The 10,201-nt window shown below is 39.3% G+C and overlaps 1 protein-coding gene across 2 annotated transcripts; it reads right to left on the reverse strand.

The window, feature by feature from the left end:
- Window positions 1-3: 3 nt before the first annotated feature.
- On the reverse strand, window positions 4-9,921 carry dgcr8 (DGCR8 microprocessor complex subunit). 2 transcript variants are annotated; one of them, XM_041998618.1, is made up of 14 exons: window positions 9,789-9,921; window positions 8,441-9,405; window positions 7,693-7,852; window positions 5,561-5,703; window positions 4,447-4,777; window positions 4,170-4,367; window positions 3,957-4,058; window positions 3,362-3,460; window positions 2,793-2,875; window positions 2,585-2,685; window positions 2,314-2,420; window positions 2,005-2,132; window positions 1,135-1,248; window positions 4-466 (listed from the first exon to the last, which is right to left on the reverse strand). In XM_041998618.1, the coding sequence occupies exons 2-14, from the start codon at window positions 9,140-9,142 to the stop codon at window positions 383-385; spliced, it is 2,352 nt and encodes a 783-aa protein (XP_041854552.1). In that variant the 5' UTR covers window positions 9,143-9,405; window positions 9,789-9,921; the 3' UTR covers window positions 4-382. The 2 variants fall into 2 exon arrangements, with proteins under 2 accessions (XP_041854552.1, XP_041854551.1); XM_041998617.1 differs by having other exon boundaries at window positions 7,693-7,855.
- Window positions 9,922-10,201: the final 280 nt, after the last annotated feature.

A 10,201-nucleotide genomic window follows, 5' to 3' on the forward strand; every position in this document is an offset into this window, starting at 1 on the left:
TTGAAAGAAAAACCAATGGATGCAGTGTTTTTTTTTTTTTTTTTGTGATTTAAGACGCATGCATTTTTATTCAGATGTTCATATTTTAATCAAGTCCTTTTTAACTTCTCTGCATCCTTTTAAGTGCCACGATAAGGATGAATCTAGAGGGGTAAACTGGATTTTCACTAGGGTCTGTAAGTGCATGTAGTCCTACCCTTACATAAACCTGCTCATCCTGTAAAGTGAAGGTGAAGGAAGCAAGCGGCGCTACCGGCCTGGCCAATGACTTGCTATATTGCCATTAGATCTTAGTGATGCATACTGTATTGATGGGTGGTGCTGTGTTTAGCTGGACAGTGACAAGGTTTCAGTGCTGTGGTTTCTCAGTGATTCCGAGACTTCAAACGTCGACAGTGCAGAGCGGCTCGCTCCCTGGCTGGGCCGACTCCATTATGGTCATCTTGGGTTTCTTTCTCGTTTCCTCCTGATATGAAAAAACAAATTAAGCAACAAGAATGTGAATAATTTGTCAGTTTTTCTAAAACACAAATCTTCGTAAAGGGAATTTTCTCAGTGGGAGACTAATGGCTGTATAACTTAAAGCTTTAAATATTCGAACGTCTGTGTAGCTGCATTAAAGACCACAATCCCACTCCCACTACAAGGAACCCCACAGATTTAGTTCACTCAAAAACTACATTTATTTGGAATAAAAAGTCCCACTTTTCTTCCTTTCAGTAAGCTCTCATGACAGAATATGTGGTAAAACAATTTCAGTTCTTAAACAGTGAAAATTATCTGAAAAACCAAACAGCTCTGAGGCCCACTCAGTGTGTTTCTGCAGATGATAAAAACATTTGGTTAAGAGACTAAATTTTAATCTGTCAGGGTTTAACAGATACAAACTACATGAACATTAATGAGTAATAACTGGAGATTTTCTTCCAGTTTCAAGGTCAAATGGTTGGTGTAACATAGTCCAACAGCAAGTGAAACTGCGCAGACAAGGTATAATAAATTTAGTGAAAATCCACTGAATTCTAAACCTGAACAAAGAGTGGGAGGTGTGTACAGGCAACCTTCAGTTTGATTTTCTACACCAAAAAGCCAACCTAAAAAAAAAAAGACAGAAAAAAAAAAACCTGTTCTTACCCTCTGAGCTGCAAGCTTCTTCATTTCTTCTTGCAGTTTGTTCAAGATATGAAGGTTTGGCTTGTTCTTTTTGGCATACTGCTGGAGCTCAATCACACTCTTGTCTGAATTCTCCTGAAAAGGATCATTTTATTTATCTTGTGCAAATAAAAAACAGACGCACACAGGGCAGGTGATAAACATCTGTGAACCCATGGTGCCACATCACTCAACTGATTAAGAAACTTTTCACAATATATAGTAATGTACTAACGAGACCCTGAACGTGAAGACTGGGTCATGGATTTAACATAGTAAGGCTTCGTTTACTTGACAAAGTTTCCATGTGTTCACTTTTAGCGTATTTTGAATAAAAACTGCATTTACACAACAATGGAAACTATCGTCATCCAGACGGAAAATGCAAATAGGACTGGAAATGATGTGTGAATGCCAGACCTGTTGTGATTAGTGAAACTTTGCACAGACCCAGCCAATGTGCGTGTTTTTTCTTTTAGGTAACCATTCGACGCATCTATGCATGTTCGCTGACGGCATAAGTGTTGCACAAATAGCAGGTTTTGCTTTAAGAGACCAAATAACAAAAAAAAAAAAAAAAATCAGGAGCAGAGAACAGAGGTCCACCATTACTGTTACTGAGTCTTCAACCTTTAATAAATAAATAAAAAAAAAGGGGCCATGAGAGGACTTCAACTTTAACACAATCAAATGTGAAAACTAAAATTGAAAAGTTAAAAGGTTTGACTTAAAGCCGACAAAACATCTGTAGCAAAAGACACTGGGCTTAAGAACAAATTAAAACCAAATGATGATGGATAAACCAAAACCCACACAAGTGTTACAGCTGCTGCTGTCGATGACTGCGCTCACCTTTTTGACCATCTTGTTACTCTCTCTGCCATACATTCGCAGAAGTGAGCCCCAGTTTTTAACATGGGGGTGAAGCATCTGTAAGATCTTCTGAGATGCTAGCTGTTTTCCAACCCTCTTGTTCTTACCTAGCGACAACATGCAAAACAAAACCCCATCACTGATAGTGCCACGTGCACAGCTCTTTGAACAAATTAGTCAGCTTCACATAAAACAAAAAACAGCAACACAGCATCCTAACAGTGTGTAAGACACACACAGTATTCCCACAAAATGTGCATATAAGGATAGAGATCTGGGTCTACTTACACCAGCCGCGCACTGTATGTTTCCCACATGTCATCACATATTCACTCTTCTGGTTTTTCCCTGGGATTACCTCAAATTTAATGCTAGTGTCTCCCATTCCATGATTTCTGCAACGGAGAAAAATATTTTATTTCAAATAAATATACAAAACCTGAAACAGTAGATTAGATGACAACTGCAAAGGCAGCCAACATGGCAGCTGCAACACTACTAGCATTGTCAATGAAGATGTCACTCAAACACACCAATATGCATACCGGTATTTATTTACCTTTTAAGGCACTCGTGAAGAATCTGATATGGCGAAAGTAGTCCTGCTTTGTTGGTCAGCTCATACACTCTTGAGTCTTCTATACTGATATGATTAAAATACTGTGGGAGAAAGCACAGTCAACACTACACCTGCAGTCCAATTTTAATAACAAAGATGCATTTCCAGAGGAAACAGCTTAGCTTTGGGACAAACAACAAAAACACACCTCTAGTTCATCCCCTTCGACAGGTTTCTCCTCCGAGGTCTGCTTTACAAAGTCAGGGATGAGGATTTCCAGTGTGGCTCGAGCTGCAGTCCAGAACACATTACCAGTGAGGTAGGAACTACCCATGTATCACAATGAATGAGTGCACCAGTGCAAGCATTTACTGGTACAGAAAGATGGTACAGATGAGAGATTCTAAATATGTCAATGTATATAAATGAAAATTGACAAGGATATATATATATATATATATATATATATAAAGAATTTGACAGCTATCAGCTATTTATCTGGTTTATCCTGTAGATAAGTTATATAAGATATTTGTAACCCAGTTACAATCATCTACATCCAGCATTATGTAAATGATTACAGTTAGGATGTAACAGGACAAGACTAAATGCGTTAAAATCATTCAAATTTTGATTTTAAGAAGCTCCTTTAAAACACTCATTCTCACCGTTTTCAGTCCTCTGAGCTAATACACAGCTTAAAGAATGTTAACTTCTGACAGACACACACCAAACCATCACAATGTACTGCTACGTAGTGGAAATAAGGCAAGTTACCAGCTTTATTCTTGGCAAGTTTTTTACTGCTCGCTGTTCCTGTACCATAAGTGACGCCATCTATAATGACTGAGGCTCCAAAGGGTTCACTAGAGTTCTCTGTAGGGGTACAGAAATAGTTTCATGTTAATATCTGGAAAAGTTTAACAGTAAGTTAGAAATGTTTAATACAGAGAAAGATTGAGTGCAGACCAACAACGTGTGTTTGAATGCTTATTTTGCTGTGTAGTATCCAATTTTTGGATACAGAGAAATCCATTTCTCTAATGTCAAAATGCTGTGTATGAACTGTGTCAGCTGGCATGCCTGATGTTCCTTTTACTCACAAGAGAGAATTTCACAGTTTAGTCCCCCTCACTGTTACCAATTTAGCAACTTTTCAAACACCTTACAGAGTTTTTTTTTTCCCCCAAATAAAAACCTTCTGACAAATTGAGCCGTTTTATAGTACTACACTATAAAGTGCAAAATATTCATTGAGTAAATCAGGGCTGCTGAGATCTGCTGGTAATGCATGCAGCAGTAAACAGCCAGAACAAGAGAAAAACTCAACATGAAACACCTCCATCAAATTCCGAAAAACATAAGAACTCACCACAGTCAAAAAAGTTGTAAACAGGTCGAACCTTCAGGACACGCTGCATGTATTCATGCAAGATGCAAACTTCAGATTTTCCATTAGGATTGATGACAAATTCTGTTCAAATAAAGACATTTAATTAAAATCAAAAGTAATATTTCTGAGAGTTTATGATTAAAGCACATGAATGAAATTCTCAGTATGCGAGTATATGAATAAATCTGTTACCCTTCTTAGTCGGAGCATCTTGGACAGACAGCGTGATGAGTTTCTGGTTAGCAGGCAGGATGGGTCTCTCCGACTCTGCCTGCTTCCTCTTCATGTCCCTGTTGAACTGCCTACGCTCAGCCCAGGTGCGAAACTTCTTGACAGTGACTTGTTCAAAGTCAAAGCATTTTTCCAGGTAAAGACGAAATTCTTCAAGTTCTACAAGAAAGTTTTATTAAGCTAGATTCAGTGATTTATGGCAAGGAGGGAAACAGTAAAGTGTCTGTCACCTGCCTACCTATGGACTCATCCTTGCACACCTCCACCTTGGCCTTGACCTGCCCCAAGGCTCCTTGCGCAGTGTCACAGGGCTGAGGCTCTTTATTCTGTGAACTGTCACCAGTGGTATGCTCTCCATCTTGGCTAGCCGTGGCTACACTGGAAGCAGGAACATCATCTTGCTCCTCAGACGACTGGCCTGCTTTCTCTTCACCACTGCCCTCCTCACCGGGCTTCACAGGAGACGTCTCTGCATTAGACATAACCTCCCCGTTAAGCTCCTTGTCCTCCTGTTCCTTCATTCTTCTATAGTGTAGGCAGGGGATGCTACTGATGGGTGGGTCATGTTTCTGTATGACACAGTGGAGCAAGAATTGAAACAAAATATTTAGATTTAGAAAGACATGATGCATTGTTTCTAACCCCCCCCCCCCCCCTTTATTTTACTTGTAAAAACACAGTAGACCATGATACAAACTGAATTCTGAGGTAAAGTATAACATGCTGGCAATTTTCTGTGATGTGTACCATCTGGATCTTTGTTTTTAAAAGAAGACTTTTTAAGTGTCAGATGTTACAAACAAAATGTCTGATTGTAAAGTGTAAATCACAGCCCAAGTAAAATATTGATAAATGACATGAACATATAAGGAAGACAGACACTAGGGATGTCACGATTATGCATTGTTTGATGTATCAAATGGGTCATCCTACGGCCATTCTTTAAATGTAAAGCTTGAAAACTCTCAGAATCTTCATTAAAAAGGAGGATGAAGCCCCCTCCCCCCAATTAAAACTTGAAGACCTACAAGGAGTGTCAATGTAACTTTACACATTTAGTGCTGGGAAATTAATAAACGCATAATAATTGTGAAATTAGTAAAATCATGACTATTTCTTTGACAATAATTGTACCATGAAAATCTTTAATCATGACATCCCTATAAGACACAAGAGAAATACAGAAAATAAACATCGCAGGTTTCTGAGACACACGCTCATTACTAAACAGTAACAGCTGTTTCTACTAAAACTAGCAAGCAGACAAGCAGCGGAATCAAAATAAGCTGATCAGCTGTTCTGTGTAGAGAGCTGATCCACATTGTTCAGTCATAAAACTTATTGCAAATTACCCTAATACTGCCAGTTCCAAGAAAGTAGGGTCTGGACCAGGTAACCACTCTGGTCTCTCTGTGCAGGTAGACTGGAATGCCTGAGTTATGGAATGTCATGATCCATCCATCAGGTAGCGGCTCAGTAGGCGGGCGGCCCCGACCTGGTACAAAGGAAATTTAATTATTACTACATTGTTAGTTTACGCAATAAATTCAACGAGCAGAATGAATGGTAGGATTTAGATCTTTGGATGTGTGAAACTTAAACAAGCCAGAAATAGAATCAAAATTAAAGTATGATGGAGGTGAGTATCAGCTTTTTAAGACACAAAATGGGAGGTTTATAAAGACAACTACTTCAGCTACTTCTCACTAGATCAGTGTTTCTCAATCCTGGTCCTCGGGGACCACCGCCCTGCATGTTTTAGAGGTGTCCATCTTTAACACACCTGACTCAAATGAATGGCTCGTTAGCAGGCTTGCAAAGAACTTGACAAGCAGTTCAATTAATCTGAATCAGGTGTGCTGGAGTTGGACAGAACTAAAACATGCAGGGCAGTGGTCCCGAAGATGAGGATTGAGAAACACTGCACTAGATGTAAGAACATTGCAGTTTAACCTGATCAACCATCAGTTCAGAATTTATGTCAGATTAGCAGGATTCAGAAGGTTTTTGGCAGCTTTATATGAGTAGGAAGAGCCCTAGTCTTTCTAGTGGAAAGCTTCTTGTCCAATTACTAACTAACAAAGTCTACTTAGAATAAATACTGAACTCCATAGTGTGAACGTGGAAGATTCTGACTTCTTCACAAGTCAAGAAACATCTTTTCTATGTGTTATTTGGTAAGACAATGCAAACAGAGGAACTTTGAAAAGCAGAGGGAAGCACCCACACAGCCTACAGCATGCAATGAAAAGTCTGACTGGCCCTCTGTTCCACTTAAGGAAGAGTGTAGATAGCTCCAACGTGTGATGCACGCCACATTGCTTAAGAATGTTCTGTCACCGTAAGAACACACTTTACGATAGATGATTGTCAGATAAGAGTTTCCTGTGCTCTACACAGGAACAATGAATAAACGATCATATGACCCACAGCACACAACAGGAGGATGCTGGTTAGAAGTCTGTAATGTTATTTTTCTTTAGTGATTCTGAACGTTCTGTCATTTACTCCAAGTATGCTGCTACAGGATCAAACTTCTTTTCCTGCTGGTTCTTTTTCCAACACTGAAAAATATTTCGGCAAATGTAATGTTCCAGGTAACTGGCCCACATTTCCTCCATCTGATTGCTATATAAGAAAATGGAAATAAATTAATAATACACTACTCACAAAAAGTCAGGGATATTTGGCTGTGTGATGTCAAAATGGACCTAAAATGCAATATAACCTTAACAGGTGAACTTAATTTGACTTTCTCTAAACTTTTGAAAGCACATGTCTAACAGTCCAATGTTTAAGTATTTATTGCACACAATGCTGTTCTCTAATAACGTTATTTACCACAAAAACCCCAGAAGTATCTGAACCATGAATTGAACACTATATACTCTGGTTTAATGACAACTTGTATTTAAACAGTCCTCTTCATCATAATATTCACATCATGGCATTATCAGACCAAGACAACACTTCACGCATGGCAAGTTATTGGATATACCCACACTAATGTTAGATTTTCTTGCAATAAATAACTTGAAATGAAGTAATTATCACAGCATTATTCGACTTAAATGCCCCGACATTCATGATAAAATAGTGCATCATGAACTTTTTACATTTTCCATACATTTCACCTAAATGTTGAATATCCCTAACTTTTTATAGAGTAGTGTATGTTGTTACACTATGAAAATTTTAAGTAGTGACAGGATGAGAAACGTTCTGAGTTGTAATCAGATTACTTTGGTTGTGGACAGACTTTGGTCACAAAAAAAACCTTGAGACAGAACAAAGTGAGGTATACCATTAACATCCTCATTTCACAATTCATATTAGTGCCCCAACATGCTGCAGGTGCTGATCAAGTGCATGTGTGAAAGGGCATCATGCTTGTTTTTACGATAGTTTCTTCCAGTACAGAGGCTACATTCAACTATTTTCTCTGGGACATTACTCAACCTCTAAGAACAGATCCACCACTCACTCTTTAGGACAGTCTTTATTTTGGTCATCATGGGCTGAACGCCTCCTTCCCCATCAGACTGATGATCACTGTCCCCACCATATTTGTCTTCAGCTGGGCGCATCTTCTTTGGGACTGGCATCCCCTCTTCCAGCAGAGCGTCAACATCATTGTCAAACTCCTCCTGGAAGAATCAGCAGTTACACACCAGCACACAACTATGACTAAATGGCTAAATATCACATTTTTTAATGCTTTCCTTGGTTAAAAAAAATGTATGTAATGAAATTTAGGAATAAACAACTCCATTAAAAATTAGATCACAAGTTTCATTTCCTTTTAACATTGAATGAATACTTTTGTTCCACAGCAAAGTCAATGTTTGATGAAAGAAATCCAAAATAGCACAAACCTTTTCCAGCTTCGTACTTGTCATTTTCAGTTTACCAAAATATATACATGAGGAAATAAAAAAAATCACATTTACACTGCTATGAGGAACAATTAATTCTAGGTAAGCCAGTAATGAAAGATTAAAATTTCACTACACGAGCGGTTTTCCCCATTACTTGCTAAGTGAACGTTGCAAGAGTGGCAATAAATCATCTGCCTTGTCAAATGGCGCAGAATAAAGAAAATTACACTAAGGCTAACAAGGCACCAATAGTGCCATGTTTGGTCGGGGTGGTAGTTTTTCCCCAATTTGGAAGAACAAATTGTATTGTGTTGCTAATAGTGAAAAGGGAGACTGCAAACATAACACACTTACCTCATAGGAGTAAGTTACAGCCTCGTCATCCGCTTGCTCCTGCTGAACTATGACTTCAGACTTAAAGCCGCTGTGCTCGCCATCATCCTGATCCAAGAAGTTCTCGTAGAATTCATCCAACTCATCCAGGACAGCGAACTCTACCTTATTTTCCAGGTCTACCTCAGTCTCCACTGACTTCCTGCCTAAAGTGTCTCCTATACCTGAGCTACCTTCAGCTACCTGTTCCAAACTTGTCATTTCATGCAATTCACCATTAAGACCGCCTAAACTTTCATCACGTCCTGCCTCCTGCCCCTCACCTGTGTACAAAACTGTCCTATCTTTGCTACTGATAGTACTGCTGCTTTCAGTGAAGCTCACGCTAATCTTAACATCTCTGAGCAGCTTGAGGTCTGGTAGGAACTTGGTGACCGGGGGAGCATGGCGGGCTGTTCTGGGGCATAGTGAGCTAGAAGTGGCCTCATTTGAAAGGTGGGTACAGAAAGTTAGTGAGCCCTTGCTGATGGGCTGCTGTGTCTTGGCTTCCCCTTCCCCATCCCCTGGGGTGTATGTGTATCCATCACCACCAGAGCTAACGTCCATTACCTCTGCGTCACTGGACGTTTGCAGGGGAGGTGGTGGAGGTGCTCTTTCTTGGTCTAGGTCAAAATCATCAGGTGGCTCCAAGGGGAGAGGGGGTAGAATATCATCCATTTCCATTTCCCTCTAATTTAAGAGTTAAAATATTATAAACTAACAATTATGTTAAAATCTTATTTTCTTCTTATCTCAACTCGGAATACATGCAGGAGCTCATCTCTGTATAGACCACGTACCAGAGGTGAATATGCTAAGCTGACTACATTGCTCTTTTCATTAATGTAGACAGCTTTCAGAATCACTGTCTCAATTATTGGAAATCACAATGCATTCAGCTTATGGAATAGATGCAATGTTCATCTTCCACTGTGATCTTCTGGGAGCTAGAGAGGGGGGGGAAAGCAAGTGAGAATAATGTCAAATAATTCCATTTTATTACGATTACGATAAATTAAGAATATGAAGCTATTGATCATATTAGTTGAAATCCTAAAACACGTTTAACCAAGTTTTTAAAAAGAAAGAAAGAAAGAAAGAAAGAAGAAAATAAATACATAAAAAAAGAAAGAAAGAAAAAAACCCAAAGACAAGTAACATAATCGTCGCCTAAAATGGAGAGCAAGCATCTATTCAGTCCGCAGATGCACAGTGGGCCTCGGGAAACGCCAGCTTCAGTTGCTAATGTGCTAACAAGCAAGTACCCACATATGCAGAAAAGGTCATGAGGCTAAAAAATAGCTAGTCGCTGGATAATGGAAGTACTCACTGAAAACTATGACACAGGTATCTCTTCGTGGAAACCTAACCACTTTCGAAATTTATTTTATTCCCGTGATGCTACCATACAGATTCAGCAGCCCCGCCATCTTGAGAAGAGGCGCAGCGGCGACTCATTATAAGTCCCGCCTACTCACTGCCGGCTTTTCCATGAGTGATTGATCAACCAGCCAATCATCGCATCTTGGTGTTGCCTCTACCCCGCATCTATTGGTGACTATTTAGCCAATAGAAATAAAGAATAGGAACGTGCGTGGATGAAGCTTCGCTTTCGTGGGAAAGTTATACTTCCCCAAAAAAAAGAGAGAATATTTTATATAATCTGCTTTTCCAGCCTGGTGTTGGTGCTCATCATCACAAACCTCTAGGATAGTTTGTTTCTATGTGTCCGCAGTACAGTAA

The sequence above is a fragment of the Melanotaenia boesemani genome, chromosome 11 (assembly GCF_017639745.1).
Source record: "Melanotaenia boesemani isolate fMelBoe1 chromosome 11, fMelBoe1.pri, whole genome shotgun sequence".
In the NCBI taxonomy this organism is placed as follows: Eukaryota; Metazoa; Chordata; class Actinopteri; order Atheriniformes; family Melanotaeniidae; genus Melanotaenia; species Melanotaenia boesemani.

Bases quoted from the DNA above. Each gene is read 5' to 3' on its own strand.
- dgcr8 (XM_041998617.1), bottom strand. From the start codon at position 9,142: ATGGAAATGGATGATATTCTACCCCCTCTCCCCTTGGAGCCACCTGAT. The intron at 3,461-3,956 runs GTGAGTTCTTAT...GTACCCCTACAG, and splicing joins TTACAACTTTTTTGACTGTG to AGAACTCTAGTGAACCCTTT. The intron at 2,421-2,584 runs GTAAATAAATAC...TCTCCGTTGCAG, and splicing joins CTTCACGAGTGCCTTAAAAG to AAATCATGGAATGGGAGACA.